The sequence below is a fragment of the Colletes latitarsis genome, chromosome 6 (genome assembly GCF_051014445.1).
Source record: "Colletes latitarsis isolate SP2378_abdomen chromosome 6, iyColLati1, whole genome shotgun sequence".
Lineage (NCBI taxonomy): Eukaryota > Metazoa > Arthropoda > Insecta > Hymenoptera > Colletidae > Colletes > Colletes latitarsis.
The window spans coordinates 23,596,347-23,612,890 of record NC_135139.1 but is presented as its reverse complement, the minus strand read 5'-3'; the positions used below and the strand labels follow the sequence as shown (position 1 = coordinate 23,612,890).

General features: G+C 46.6%; 1 protein-coding gene across 2 annotated transcripts in view; it reads left to right on the top strand.

Annotated features, from left to right (window-relative positions):
- Positions 1-16,544, top strand: part of LOC143342460 (uncharacterized) — a 48,361-nt gene that overhangs the window by 12,626 nt on the left and 19,191 nt on the right. The window contains exons 2-4 of one of the 2 annotated variants that reach the window (XM_076766376.1): positions 5,137-5,206; positions 7,038-7,471; positions 10,718-10,858. In XM_076766376.1, the coding sequence (XP_076622491.1) occupies positions 7,056-7,471; positions 10,718-10,858 (557 nt within the window). In that variant the 5' untranslated portion in view covers positions 5,137-5,206; positions 7,038-7,055. The remainder of the gene's footprint in view (positions 1-5,136; positions 5,207-7,037; positions 7,472-10,717; positions 10,859-16,544) is intronic. The other variant, XM_076766377.1, reaches the window with a different exon arrangement.

The following is a 16,544-nucleotide window of genomic DNA, read 5'->3' as shown; positions in this document are numbered from 1 at the left end:
TACGCCCACGAAACCCGGCTTACTCTGTTCGAGCACCTTTTCTCGATGTGCATCCACCGAGCGCGTTCATTGTCGTTGAAATTTTAGCCAAGCTTTTATTCGATGGAATCTTTTTGTCAGGAGTAACTTTTTCAAACTTCGCGACATTTCGCGAGGATAAGCAAACTGTGGTAGATTTAAACGTGGAAGTTTAGAGGCGTTTCTTCTTCTGGTCCGTGAGTCTGCGGTCTCGGGATTACGGAACCCCGCGAGCCACAACCCCGCTTTGTTCTCGCCGTTTCGTAACGTAAACGCGGAGAACTGTAGTCTCCTTGGCGTCGGTTTCCTCCGTTCCTCGTGTCCCTTAACGAATCTCTGTATACATTAGCGATCGTTGTCCCTCTTATTCTCTGGAAGGGAGAGCGAGAAGGGTCTGCGACACCCTCGGTAGCCGAGGGTCGCCGGTTCTGTGTGCGTTACGCAACAAAAGCGCGCTTAAAAGTTGCGTTTACCGCCGCATATCCGGGATCGAATTGTGGCTGGTTACGAAGAAACGAAAAGCTCCGGAGTATAACGGTTCGCACGGCTGCGTGGAAACTCAAGCGACCGATCTCTCGAGTCCTTAAGGCGAGAAGAAAAAATCGTTGGAGTCAACCACGGAGAACGACATCGGATATCTAATTATCCGTCGGGGACTCGTTTCTCCGGCTCGAGTACAGAATGAACCTATGCTCTGCGTGCGTGTGCGTGTGCCACGTAAACGCAGAGAGGCGCGGCGGGTCCGTAATCCTGGCGACTTAGCGTGCATCCGAGGATTCTTACGCTACGAGGAGAAGCGTGCTCGTATTACGGTTCACCCGGTACTACAGTTACGTTAATACCCGTGACAGAGACACGTCGAGCATGAAGGAAAAAAAAAAAAATATGGAAGAAGCAACGGAGAGGGACACGAGCAGCCAGCCGAGCCGATCGGCCGTAGAAAAGCAGAAGCAGAATGACGGACGGAAATTCTAACCGATTATTACGTCGGTGCACTTACATCGGAGGACAACCTTCCTGCGCTCGGTCAGCATGCCCAGGCGTATTAGCGACCAAAGTAATCGTCCTTTCTGCTCGTGGTCCCGCGATCCTCGCGCGTCGACGGATGTTCCGAGTCGAGTTCCGTTATATTTCCCTCTTTCTTTATCGCCGTCTCGCGATCACGAGCTCGATCGCGTCGTGACGCGTTTGTCTCTCGAACGCGATCCCTTTTCGTTTCTCCTCCGCGGTTCGCAGACTTTCCCGAGACAACGTCGCCGACCCGGCACTCTTATTCGAAATTGCTAATAACCGGCAGCGGCTTTCGCCCAATGTAATAAAAAAACTGTTAAACGATGATTCACGGAGAAGACGAATAATGGATCGTCAACGGATCGTTTGCGTGCGCTCTTCTTCGTGCAAATTAATGTGCGAAGAGTTGCGGTGTAATAGGTGATTTTGCAATCAGTTTTGACACTATTTTAACTTTAATGCAATACAATATCTGTACAAATGTGGTTCGATGATGGAGTGAGTGAGATTTTAATGTGTTCTCTTTGAGTTCTGTCTGATCGAGTTGTGTTTGCGCGGTTGTCGAGTGATTGGCTGCTGTTATTTTGGGGAAAGGTGAACTGTACGAATTTGAATTGATCTTGAGGTGGAGCTTAGATGTTTAAACATTTTTGGGAAATGTTGTTCAGTTAAGGCTATAGCAGGTAATGGTTTATTGCGGTGATTTGTACGTGATGTGCAGCCGTTGGTAAGTATCTCAATCGCTTACATGCAGAAAGAAGAAAAAAGAATAATTTCTTGAAAACAGTATGATAAGGTATAAGACACGGAAGCGACAAAATATGTGGAAGACTTTTCCCGCGGTCAGGGTTGTCGCACAACTAACTACAAAACGGAGAAAAACCTATGGGTTTTATGACCTGACCTGGGTCGACGTCGAGCAGAGAAAAATCGCGAGTAGGAGATACAAAATATATCTATTTTCAACAGTAAGGTCAAGTTTTATGGGACGGTTCTGGTCGCGAAGAGTTGTAATAGCCGAGCCTAAAAATGCTCGACTGCTATGACTCTTCTGCAGCTACCTGTGTCGAGGCTCGACAGGCGATTATCCTAAACACGTCGACAATGATAGGGACAGCGATCGAATCGCGTTAGAAATAATCGCGACGGTAATACCGATAAGCAAATTGGAACAACAATGGCGAGGGAAATGGACGAGTGGAAAGAGACAGACGGCGCTGACGCGGAGGATGAAAGGGGCGTAATTTCGCTTACGAACAAAAGAAAATAAGACGGACTCGAAAATTTATCGTCCACTCGAGAGGGAGCGGGAAGATCTTTAGAGGCGCGGTTTTGAATTTACGGCGAGTGAATCACGTCGGATGTACGGTGTTCCCACAAGTCGTGAGAATCATTTATTCCGGCGTCCGGGATGCCGACAAGCTCGCGTTTTACTCGAAACGACGTTCAAGGGCCTGCTGTACTTGTTCGACAATTTCAAAAATATAGAATTTAGGCGAACCCAGTCTGTATCTCGTAGAAGGATTAGATGGTTTTGGCGTCGACTTTCATTTTTCTCGACCGTTGTTTCGTAAGTGGTTTCAAAGCTGCGGCGGAACTGTTAACGGCAGGAAGTCACGGTACCGGAAATCAGGTCCAATGTAGCGTTAGAAGTTCGTGGCCGGAAACAGACATCTTCGAATCGTTTCGTCGCCACACCACGGCCAACCGATCGTGAAAGAGGCGACCAAGAGTTAAGAACGAGCGCGATTTTACGCTCGATGATTTCCGACGCGTGTACCCTGTAATGATGCAATTAAAATACGTACTGAACGGATCGTTATCTTCGTGGCTGCTCCGCGAATCGCGGACGAAAAATATTTGATTAGATTGGCGTCGAGAACTGTTGCAAATTTCCCGCCTGACCGGTGTCCCTAATTGCGACGCAGGATCGAGTTTCGATTTTGGCCATTTTTGTCGACCGACGAGACGATCGCGTTACGAGCTCTCGTAAACAACGCGAACGTAAATTTAGAAAGTCTCTGTCGACGGTAAGCCTGGTCCTGTTTACGACACGGTTTCGTTTGTTTCTTGCCAGTTACGTAAGCGTCGCGTGATCATCCTAGGCGCGAAGCAAATATTATGGTAATGCAATTCATAATCGATAGCACGGGCGAGCACGGGAAGCAATTTTCAGCAGCCAGGCAAATGAAACTCAACTTCGCGGGTGTATTATGTAAACGACGACGGAATCGGGCAAACAAATAAGCTATCATTTAGAAATGTTTGATGAATCGCGTTAATCGAAGACTAAGACGACCCTGGAGTTGGAGCGGTAGGATAATACGCAGACCATTTTTCACAAAAACGAAGATAGAAACGACGATAAGGCGGCCAGTGATAATACTTTATTGTCGCGTTACGTGCGACAAACGGAAGTCGCTCGTGTACCGGAATCAGAAAATTACTCTGCACCGCGAGCAGAGCTCGCGAGCGTACGTCGAGCGAATCGCGTCGATCGCGATAAAAAACGAAGCAGGAATTTTAATGAAACGAGCGCCGGTTGATAGGTCGAGAGAAGAGAGCGTCCGTTTACGCGTCGTAGCCATTATCAATTTAGTACCCCGATGCACCGAACTATCATTCAGTGCCGTGACGCGATAAACGGAACGCGCGAAACCTACTAGTCGCGATTCTACGACCATCGCGCTCGTAATTGTTTGTATATGCTTTGCAATCAGCGTATCTATTCGCTCGTGTTTCTATCGCTAAACCTCCATTTCGGTGTTACTCTTCTAATCGAGCAGGGGATCGAAGATCGTCCAGAAGGTAGAATTTAACTTATTATGATCACAAAGAGAAGCAGACCTCAAACGTATTCCTATTGCATTCTAAACTTAAATACTTCGCTCATCGATACGCATTATCAACGCCAACGATAACTGTAGCTTTTCACAACGGAAAAACATGATATATCGGGTTTTCGAATCGCAGAACCGACCTTTGAAAAGCGGACAATCGGTCACTTTCCACAGGATGTTTCCTCAAGATGACGCGCTGTATCGTCTTGAACGTACATTTCTTTTATCAGGTTTAAGAAAATATTCGTCTTTCGATTAAGCCTCTAATCTTACTGTTTTCTTTATTTAAGGAAAAACAGAGATCAGAGAGCATCTACTTTTTCCCGAATTCGATATACGAGGGATCAAACGATTTAACGGTAAAAAATTCTGCGAAAATTAGGGAGTGTCCATAAGCGCGGAAGAAAGTCGACCGATGCAAGTACGATTTTAGCGGCGAATGTAACGGCGCGCTAAATATTCCGAGACTTGGTCATTCTATTTCTAGTAACAAATGGTAGCGCAGTTTCCCGGCGATGTAACGTCAAGGATTGCCGGACTGTAGGGGCACGCGGGGGAATGGAACGCGGGGTTTATTCGTCGAGTGGGTTCCGCATCTCCGGAAATCTCGCGAGCAGAGCTTTAGACAGACGGTCGAAGGTACTCTTTTTTTCCCCCCCAAGACGCGTCGGCCCGGAGGAAGGTTTTATTCTCGATGTCGAGATTCGTCTGTCGGCGCACCCGCGGTGTTCTAGGAGTCATTGCCCTTCCCGGTGTGTCTATCCCGAGGTTCTCACGCGTTTACATACAGCCGGGCGTTTTGTACGTGTTCGTGTCACCTGTCTGCGAAAACAGGTGCCTATTCAACCGGCGAGATCGCTTCCTCCCGCTCGTCCCGTGCCACGCCTGCCACGCATTGCCCATTGAAAAAGAGTGGCTGAGCGGCCAGGGCTGAACGCGGCAACCCAGGGGGACCATCTCCGTGGTTCCCGGCTAATGAGCTTTTCAGAATAGTCTTGGGGGGGGACAACGATATTTAGTTCGTTTATTGGAGTCATAAAACGGTCCGAGGGATCGTGACGAATCGTTCAAACTTCTTTTATTTACACCGAATAAAAAAGAAAAACATATTTTTCCGTGCGGATGAAATTTAAAGAAGCTTTATCGTACGGCTGGAGATCGAAAGTTGCGTGGTGCCCGAGAAATACCGCTTGGCCGATCGAAACCGATCTCGCGACGAAATTCGAGGCGATATAACCTGACACGGAATATCGCGTTTGTGTTGCAGGTAGCCCAAATGCCAGTCCAGCACGCGAGCTTTCTGAAAAGCACCGTCTCGAGAGCTCCTTCGTACGAGCGTAAGTATTCCAAGAATGAAATGGTACTCGGCTCCTTCCGTTCCCGCGCGAATTCGCGATGTTTACACAGGGGTTCGCGTAATTGGATCTGCTCGAAGTATTGATTCGAACAAGTACTGGCACACGATTATCGTACGCGATGGTCGACCGTCGATGGTCGATGCCAAGATCGGTACAATGGAAATTATAATATAAACGCAAGTGTTTACGTCACGATAACGTATAAATCTAGAACCGTTTTTCGATTCGTTGGTGGTCGGTATTGAAATTGGTCTCGATACGAGTATGTTCCTAAACTGTACGACTCGTCGAAGAATGGCGAGGGTGAGGAGTGAACTCTTTATCATTGTATAATAAACGCCATGAGTTGGTAGAAAGAAACTCTAGCCATATACGTGGTAGATGATTTTTGTATGATCGCGAGACGGTTAGGAAATTGAACAGTCGGCGAAAGGGTTAGCCGCAACAAAGGGACCAGGGGGGCGGCGTGCGAGTGGAAGTCAATCTCGCCTCGAGGGCATCGACGTTTACGCTCGTATCTATGGTGAAATATAGCAGAATGGCCGAGAGTGCATCTGTGAATCTCGCAGCCGAGGATTGAAACGACGGAGGCCGAGTTTGCGAGCCGCGGGAGAACCGATATAGGTCCGATATAGACGCTCGTTTGCTCGATCGAACGACGGGGGTGCGAGCAGAGTTTGAACGAGGCGCCGTGAAGTTTGGAGCACGACGGAGTAGATGTTGGGTATATGTATAAGCGTCCGGAGGCCGCCATTCCTCTAACCTTTGGGTCGGTTTTGCGTCGCGGTCTCGCGCGACGCTCTCCCAGTCGGCCAGTTGCGGCCAGCCGTTCTCTCCTGGCCAACGTATCCGTCGGCCTTTCTTCCGCGTTCGATCCTTTCTTCGATTCTTTCTCCGGTTCGCGGGAGCCCGCCTTTTTCCGTGCGGCGCGCGAGTAATCGAACACGAGCTCGCGTCCTTTGCGCAAACCGCACGCAACCTAAGGTATTTACCAGACCAAACAACGTCCCACGATCGGCGTACAAATCTCCACGATCTATAATAGGGATGGCAAACCTAACCCAGTTGCCAGTCGTCCCTGCATTCGAACGAACGAGGGAGAAATAAAATCACATGTACATATGCTACTTTATTTTCTTTTATGACGAGTAGTTCTCACTTTGCTCGCTGAGCCGCGGGTCACGGGTTCGCCATCGCCGATGTATAACGCGAATTTTAACTGGCGTAAAATGAGTCACGGAAACCTTGCGTCCGTAATGCCGAATCGAACGATTCTACGACTCGCGTAAAATGCTCGTTGAAAAACACGACACGGATAACCGAAGCGAAATAGCCGATGAGTCACGTTATCCATCCTGCTCTCCTCGAGTTGGTTTCGCGGTTCCGTCGGTATCCTCGTTGGCGCATCCTTTGAGCGCAAACGCGATCCAGTGTGGTCAAGCACGATCCAACCGTCTTGGATTCCCGTCACGGTTCCCGAGGTACCCCCGTTTTTCCTCCCTCCCTCTCCCGTGCATTCGAACGACTCGAATGCAATTTTGATTCGTGGTCGCGCCTCAAAACGGTTCAAATTGGTCGCGAGAAAGAAAGTGTTTCACGGCGATCGTCGAAGCGTTAACGGGTATTAACTCGCGGCGCTCGGTGCAATTAGTTCCAATTGGTAATTGAAGCGCGACTCGACGAGACCGGACGAGCAACAGGATACCTCGAACCGATTCCAGACGCGCATCGATTTCTCCGTGTCGTCTGTTGCGCGTTCGTGTGTTTCCCGTTTCCGGTGCGAGAATTAGTTTGCTTTTTTTTCGTGCAGGTGAACGGAGGAAAGACGATGTTGTCGTACATGTTGCCGACGGACGACAAGCCGCCACCGGGAGACACGAATCAGGCCAACCATCGCGCTAGTAAGTTGCAGAAGAGTCCGAGAGAACGTACTCATCTGGTCTCGAAGCCGGCGAGCGCCGTTTCCTCGAGGAATCACGCCGACACCGCCAGAACGATGATCGTCTCGACGAAGATCGAGGAACACGCCGACGATCGGCAGCAGCAACAGCAGCAGCAGCAGCAGGGACTTCCGGCGATCGAGAGCCCGAAGCACAACGGGACCGTGGCGAAGAAATCGACGCTGCACACGTCCAAGGTGACCAAAGACGACAGTCTGTACAGCATCAACAGCGACGCCAGCACGGTCGGTAGCGATCGGAAGACGAAAATCTTCAACGGGGCGAAGCACACTAGTCTAAAAAGGTGAGGGAAAACTCGACGAATATCCGGACCCGTAGCCAGAGCTAGAAAGTCCAAGTACCAGAGTTCAGGGGTCGTTCGAGACCACCTTTCTAATTTGGTTCGCTCGGTCTTTAACCTTCTCCCGGTGGCATATCAAACTCGCGCGACCGATTAATTCTATCTCTATCTGTTCTATTTATCCCGGTCTTTGCTATTTCCGTCAATTTTCGATCGGAAATCTTTGCCACCCTTTCAACCGAAATTCACGCGTTGATTTTTATTTCGCGCGCAACGAGTTCCAAGCTGATCGAACGATGCGTCGATTTCGAAGTTCGAGCGGCTAAAATTCGATCGTGGGCTCGCTGTGCGACGCGCGACGGACAATGGAATGGTTGGAACGTTTAGGCGGGCGGATTCGACACAGAACGGGAGAAGAAATTCGGAGCGGATCGTTCACTGTCAAGGTGGAACGTTTCGAAGCGTTGCTCGAGTTAAAATTATCAGTCGAGTGTATTTCGTCTCTTTTTTTTTTTTACATCGACCGAAATCACAGACGGGGGTGGTCTCCGTACAGGGTATACCAAACGATACTGTATTTTCTGTACAGGGTGTTCGGCCACCCCTGGGAAAAATTTTAATAAAGGATTCTAGAGGCCAAAATACGACGAAAATCAAGAATACCAATTTATTGATGGAGACTTCGTTACAAAGTTATTAAGAATTAAATTCAAAAATTTCAAATTGTTCTGGAAAAATTATTTTCGGTTGCGGGGGTCAATTACAATCATTTTTGGTGAATAGACATACCCTCGAAATTCTACCCACTTTCTAGAAAAAAATTCGAGATGTGAAATTTTTCGACGGAAAAAAAAAATTTTCAAATCATTCTAAAAAAATTATATTTAATTACAGGGGTCAATTACAATCATTTTTGGTGAATACACCTACCTCCGAAATCTTACCCACTTTCGAGAAAAAAATTCAGTATTGGCGGAACTTTGAACGTTAATAACTTCTTAACGAAGCCACCATCGACAAATTGGTATTCTTGATTTTCGTCTTATTTTGGCCTCTAGAATCTCCCATTAAAATTTTTCCCAGGGGTGGCGGAACACCCTGTATAATAACGTCATCGAACAAACGTCGAAATAAGACGATGACCGTCGGATTATCTCGCGTAATTAAAAATTTATTTCGATTTGAATGTGGCATCGCTTTTATTGGAAAACTTTATAGTTTATTGGATATTGGTTTATAAAGCAAAGGAAGTCTCTCGAACGGTGGAGGATGTTATACCATACCGGTTTGCAAGCCGTCTTTTGCAGGCGCATCCCACTGAAACTCCCGTGACATTTACATGTTGGGTAGGTCACGGTCATGCGACGACTCGACTCGTGGACCGTGCTCGAACAAAGCCTAACGTATAGAGGCTTTGTCCTTGCGCGCTAGAGCTACAAGTTTGAAAACTTGATCGACTTTGCTTCTTTGATTTCTTACTTGGACAAACATTTCTCTGTTCGACGACGCCTTATGGCTACACGTAGCGCGCTAAACAAATTTTATCGCGCCAGGTCTCCGTGCATCGTAACTTACTCGAGTATTTTCGGTCTCGGTTCGCACGCTACTGCTCGTTCGTTTATGCACAGTATCGGACGTAAGTATTAAATAATATATCGTGGTCGATCCCCATTACTCATTCATCGCGATGTTCGATTAATAAAGCTGGGAAACTATTAACGAGCAAAGAATCGAAACGAAACTTATCGAATAATTATTTTTATCGAGGCAGAAATCTCAATTGGCTTCGCCGTTTGGTACGAATTTAACGATTGCACGTCGTTGGTGTAACCTTGAAACGAATTTTAAACAAATTCAACCATTACAGGAGGGAAGGCTTCTCCCCCTCGACACTTTTCTCGATTGGGTGCTTGGTGAAACTGTCCAGTACTCTCTTCGCGCGCAACAAGCTCTTCGTATATGGAAGGATCGTAAAAATCGTTGAATATTTTTCACGCGCGGACGAATTTCATTTTACCAGCATTTTTTGCCGCGATAGAAACGTTTGATGCCGTTTGGAAAGGCCGTGGGCGATTTTAAAGTAGTTGAATTCGCAGGGGCCGCGGTATTTGAATAATGTATGCAATTGCTTTATGACACTCCCGTTTAAAACGATCCCCGGCGTTGCATGGATCGCCGTGCAACGCAATGAATTCGCATTTTGGAGAAAGAAACCGAGAGTTGTGTAGGTAGGCGGTTGCGAATCATCGTTACGTCATCGGGGACAGTTTGAGATAGTGACACAGATCGGTCCTAACTACAAAGGGACCAAGCTCCGTGACGAAAAGATAATGCAGCGCCATCGTTTTCGAAATATTGCGTGTGATTTAAGCTCGACGCAATACCGTTTCTGTATTTTCACTTCGAGAGGGAATTTCCGTTTAGAGGCATCGATTTTTAAACCAATGAATTATTATCGCTAGAGTTGTTATTTTGCAACGAGTAAAGTTAAACGAGAGCATGTAGAAACAGTAATTGTATCGATAGAGTTGTACGAGAGAAAGTGAAAAATTGAAGTTAGATGTAATATTTAAATCGTAATATGTTTTTTACCGCGTTTGTCGTACGAGTGGCCCACTTGCGCGTCGGTGCATTACCCTGCAGAATGCAACTTTCTCACCGTGTGGCAGCACCGTGCCAGCGACCAGTCTAGTTCGGATCAGAACCCTCCCACGCAGTAAAAAGAAGCGCACGTATAGTGGGTGGGCTGCCAGAACCAGCTTAAAGAAACTAACATTTTATTTTTATCGAACGTTTTGCTTTTCCTCGCTTAAAAATCGATGCCACCGATGAAATGATATCTGAATCGTGCAGATAAAGAGAGACTTTTGACGAAGGAGAATCACTTTCCTGCGACGTTTTCAAAGGTCGATGCTACCACGTCCTGCAAACTATACGAGATAGACGGTACAGACTCGCAGCTTTAATCTCGAACGTGCTTGATCGCTGCAACCCGATACCTCGATCGCGGGATTTCGATTTTGATATCGGACCGCCCGCTGCTGCGGTTACCGAGTGTCCGATTCACTCGCTTCGAGTACTGTCACGCGATAGGAAATTGAGGTTTACGGGATCTATTTATTTCCTTTTTTTTTTCGGCTTTCCGCGCGGCTAACGACACGTTTTACATCGAGGGTCGTCCCTGCAACGACGTCTTTAACGCAAACGCGAATAAGTTGTTTAATCGAGACAACGTTTGTCATCCTGCAGAGTCTCCTTTGGTTCGAGCAAAGGATCGATGGTAGAGACTTTGGTATACGAGACTCCCGTTCAAGAGGAGCCAGAGATCAATCGTTTTTTGGACCACAACGGACGCTTACCTTCCTTGATCGCGTCAGTGCCCGATACCAAGTAAGTAAATAACGTTTTTTACTCTATACTCGTTCGTTTTACGTGCATACGACGGAATTTGTCGCGTCATCTAGCACACAATATGTGTACATAGGTACCGGTATAACGTTTCTGGGCATGTTCCATTCGTTTAACTGCGCGGTCAGACGTTAAAACGCAGGCGAGCGAACAATCGTCGTTTGTTACGATAGGACAAAGAAATACGAAATCGGCCATTTATCGTCTTTTTTCGACGCTTTGCGGTTCGAAAGATATTCCCACCTGTGCGCAAATAATCTAGAGAATCGAACGATCGCATGATTATTAATAATAGAAAATGGACGCAGTCTACGTTCGGCGATTTAGACGCCTTTGGTCACGCGCGCGGGCTTCCTAATATATTTCAATTTATCGCCCAGTGCGATCATTATCGCGTTTGATCCGGTTAAACGACGAAGCGCGTGCGTGGAATACTTAATGTCGGTTTTCGACAACGTAAACGTCATGCATAGGATCGCGTTTCGAAACACAGCCGCACGTAGAACGTTTTTCTAGCTTTCTTCCGGTCTCGTTCGCGAGTTACGCTTCTTCCTACGGCGACGAATCGTCCTGATTGCCCAATACATTAAAAAACGTAACAAGTGTATTACAAGTACGTTGGTATTGCATGGGACTCTTTATTTTAAATCGAAAAGTGGGACATCGGTATAAGAGGTAGCGATATTGACATCATTCCCGAGAAGATTTTAAATACGCTACAACATCGTCGAGATAAGGTATGATGTCATGCGAAGAATTTGCGCTGCGATGAATATCAATTCGCACGAGTGTTTCATGCCGTTTTGCCTCCGTTAGTAGTCGAGAGCAACGACGTAGAAAACCATCGAAACGATGGGAATTGCTTGGAGCGTAGCTATTTCGGACGTTAAAGGTAAACGATACGATCGATTTGAAATTCGAACGAAAGTATAGAGGAATTTTGGTGCACGACGCGAGGCGTGTAGTTGGTAAGTTTGAGGGAGTCGCCGGTAGAGGGCAGCACCGGCGCAGTTTCCCCGCGCGACGTCGGTGTCTGGCCGCTCAGTATAGAGCGTGACCAGGTGGAGCGAGGGAGGTTTATAAACGCAGGCGTGGTGCCGAGGATTTACGATCGATTCCGCTACTCGTATATAGGAGGTACGTTTGCCGGAGAAGCGAAGTTTAGTTCGTGTCGTGCCCGGGCATCGGTCAACAGTTTTTCGTGCGTGCGTTTTCGCGAGTGTGCAGCGTAACGAAGTGACTCTCGGGTTCGAGGTTAGACGAAGTTCAGGGAAAAGGACCTTGCATGCCAGGAGTACCCACAGGAGCTTCTCGTCATTGTTCCCGAGCCGCGGCCACGGGAAGCTGACGGATTCTCGTCTGTCAGGTAGGGCTTGTCTCGCTATTAGTCGTTCGTAAACAGTCCAGCGTCGAGGTTCGGCTGCCTCCCGAGTCATGGCGATTCGAAACAGTCGTTTCGCGGGTCGAGTCCGCCGTTTTCGTTCCCAACTATTTTAAGAGCAACGATAGGAGATTAATCGCGGGCGTTATCGCGCGCGTCTCGCGTCTACGGATGTGTTTCTGCTCGTTGAGACGATCGCGTCGCGTATCGCGTACGACGATCGATCTCGTTCGCTGAACAAGCACGTAAATGGGACGGGATTAATGTAATAAAAGGGGAAGTTGGAGGATGAGAAACTTGTCGCAGTTACGAGGGGAGGAAATGCAAAAGAGACCGAGTACGCTCTCTGGCCAGTTACCATGGCGACGAGTCATCTTGACACACTACAGACCCTTTCTTTCGAACCTCAGGATTTTCCTTTTGTACGTGCCGCCTACTGCCTTCCACTCGAGAGCAGGTAACAGCCGTTTTCGCGTTAATCCAGTCATTTTGTTTTTACGTCCATCTCGCGTAGAAATCACTTTTTCTCCGTTCGAGAGTTTTGAAAGTTGCCCCCCTTTAACGAAATGTATACAGCAGGTTAGAAAATTATTACCACTGGTATATTTAAAAAAGAAAGCGTCGATCGATCTTTCTTTTCCACGATATATTTTTTCGAAACGTATTCTCTTACATAGAACACGTTTCCCTTTGTTTATTAAGAAAAGTACCGTGTCTCGCGAACTATAACGTTTCCGAAGCGTTATCGCTGATTAAATTAAAGTCGAATCTGTAGTCGGCGTAAGATAGCGTCGTGTTATCTTACCACGGCAGGTTATCGTTATTTCTCTGACAACCTTTGTACGGTTTATTCGCGTTTCATTAAAATGTAATCGATATTGAAAACAATCGCGATCGTTCCACGCTGCGAAGCACGGATTCCGTAACGATTTCAGGGAACGTAGGAATAAAAATCAGTCCACCAAGTTGTAGAACAGTCGAACGTTTCTTTACGCGTTCGCGCTGTTTGTTCGGCACGCTTTCGTAACAATACGAATTTAAGCGTGGTATCGAGCCACCGACGCCTGTCAGCCATGCGTGACCAGCTTGTCTGACGCCTATCTCCGTGTTAGATTTTTCTGACAAACGGACGTACAATTTTTTCTCGTAATTTTTACGATTAGACAAAGTTTGCGTGACTGGTGACAGCGGAAAACGCGCTGGTCGAGAGTCGGGGCTGGTTTCCAGCAATAAATTGGTTTCGCTGATGAGTGCAAATTGAAGCTGCGCGTGTGGGAGTTTGCGCAGCGATACGCAAACTCGCGGCGATCCTACTTAACATTTCGCACACGCGTTCGTCGGTCGCGATACAACCGATCGGATACGTTCGATCGTTACATAAATTCCGGCGAGCGTAAGGAGTTAAAAATACGCTTCGAAGCAGACACGAACCGGCCGTGTTGTTCCAAAATGGAAAACGCCGCGCAGAGTCGAACCGTACGCGGTTTACTATGCGATCAGTCGACCGTATTTACCAAGCAAATCGTTCGTATTCGGTTTTTTTACGTGCACACGAGTTTCCAATCGTTTCTACGATCTTTTTCTCCTTACTTCAACGTCGTGAAGCATCGAATGCCATTTAGTCGTGGTTACGAAATACTAGATTATTCTGGGTGCTCTTGAAAAACTTATCTTCGATCTTTTAATCGGAATAAGTTTCATTCTCTGTTAGATTGATCGTCGAAGTTAATTTTGCAGGCTTGAAGCGAAGTCGTGAGCGTGGGTCAGATGTGACCCGGTTAACGGTATCAAATCGAACAGAAATCGTTGGACGTTTCATTTTCTAACAATATGAATGTACGCTAATAAGTGTGATTCTCTGTTAGATTGATCGTTACTAAAATTCAATCGTCAAAGTTAATTTTACAGACTTGAAGCGGAGTCGAGAGCGTGGGTCAGATGTGACCCGGTTAACGGTATCAAATCCAACAGAAATCGTTGGATATTTCATTTTCTAATAATACGAGTGTACACTAATAAGTGTAAATCGTCGTTACGAAATATTAGATTATTCTGGGAGCTCTTGAAAAACGTATCTTCGATCTTTTAATCGGAATACGTTTCATTCTCTGTTAGATTGATCGTTAATGGAATTCGATCGTCGAAGTTAATTTTGCTGACGTGAAGCGAAGTCGAGAGCGTGGGTCAGATGTGACCCGGTTAATGGTATCAAATCCAACAGAAATCGTTGGACGTTTCATTTTCTAACAATACAAGTCTACGCTAATAAGTATCATTCTCTGTTAGATTGATCGTTAGTAAAATTCGATCGTCAAAGTTAATTTTAGAGACTTGAAGCGGAGTCGAGAGCGTGGGTCAGATGTGACCCGGTTAACGGTATCAAATCCAACAGAAATCGTTGGATATTTCATTTTCTAATAATACGAGTGTACGCTAATAAGTGTAAATCGTCGTTACGAAATATTAGATTATTCTGGGTGCTCTTAAAAAACGTATCTTCGATCTTTTAATCGAAATAAGTATCATTCTCTGTTAGATTGATCGTTAATAAAATTCGATCGTCAAAGTTAATTTTACAGACTTGAAGCGAAGTCGAGAGCGTGGGTCAGATGTGACCCGGTTAATGGTATCAAATCCAACAGAAATCGTTGGACGTTTCATTTTCTAACAATACAAGTCTACGCTAATAAGTATCATTCTCTGTTAGATTGATCGTTAGTAAAATTCGATCGTCAAAGTTAATTTTACAGACTTGAAGCGGTCAGGAGCGTGGGTCAGATGTGACCCGGTTAACGGTATCAAATCCAACAGAAATCGTTGGACGTTTCATTTTGTAACAATACGAGTATACGCTAATAAGTGTAAATCGTCGTTACGAAATATTAGATTATTCTGGGTGCTCTTAAAAAACGTATCTTCGATCTTTTAATCGAAATAAGTGTCATTCTCTGTTAGATTGATCGTTAATGGAATTCGATCGTCGAAGTTAATTTTGCTGACGTGAAGCGAAGTCGAGAGCGTGGGTCAGATGTGACCCGGTTAACGGTATCAAATCGAACAGAAATCGAATCCTTTGTCGCGTTTATTTGGCAGAAATCGTTGGACGTTTCATTTCCTGACAATACGAGTGCACGCTTCGATTTCTCATTACCTCTCCGCCAGTGTGGAATATTCCAGCTAGATTCTCGATACCACTGACCGTTCTCATTCGTAGCTGGTCTAGCGAGGTCGACATCGCGAGGTTACAGACGCAATGGCGCCCACGTATTCATCGTCTATCCGCCCCTTACTCGTCGAATGATCGATGCCAATAGTCTCGAGTGTCGCTTACCGAGCGTAAGAAAGATCCTCCGAGGAACCGGGTTAAAATTTAGTTAAACGCTCTTCCCGACTGTACTTGCACTTACCCGGCGATCGAGCAATCTTTTACCGGTCGGCCGTTTTGCATTTTTAAATTCAATCAACGCGCGGAACCATGGATTCCCGTAATTTCGCGGGAACGAAAAGAGTAGAGATCGGAGGAGGGAAAATGCAGAGCTTATCGATCGAGGGAACTTTTCAACTTTCGTTCGCAAGTTTGCTCCTTTTTCCAACGCTGAGAACGTTGTATAATCGAGACTGGTCATTTAACTTGTACGTAATTTAGTAATTAAAGTACGACTCGTGTGGATGTAAATGGCCGCCAATGTGTGCAGCTCGCAACTATTGGGCCGAAGAAAACAGACGCCGAACGATCGTTCGATCGCGCGTGCTGTTGCGCGGTAAATACGAGGGAACGTTTCGGGATGATATCACGAGCTCAAGGTCTAAACTTTAAATCGCGCACAGTAGGTGTTTAACTGCTCGATGACGTCATAGCACGCGCTACCGCGGCTAAGCTGTGGACGTGAGTATCGGGGAACGAGAGACCAGAACGTAGAAGGCGAAGACGCACTTCGACGGGAGTCGTAAACATCGTCGCGGTATAGGGTGTGCAAAAAAGTTCCCATCCTCGATACGCCATTCGTCGAGACGAAGAAATTTCGTACTCGAGTAAAAGAAAAATAGCGACTGAATGTTAGAAATCGGGATTCTTTATTCGACGAATACAGGGGAACCTTTAACGACTACGCGTAATAACGTCTGTCTTTCGTGTGCATAAACGCGTGCCGATCGGCATCGATATGCACGAGAGTCGATTTCTCTGGTCGAACGCGCGTAACACTCGTGCATTATCGTCGTAAGATCGATTCGTTCGTAAGCAGCTACGTCGGGATGAAAAGTCGCGTGACCGTGGCACGGTGAAAC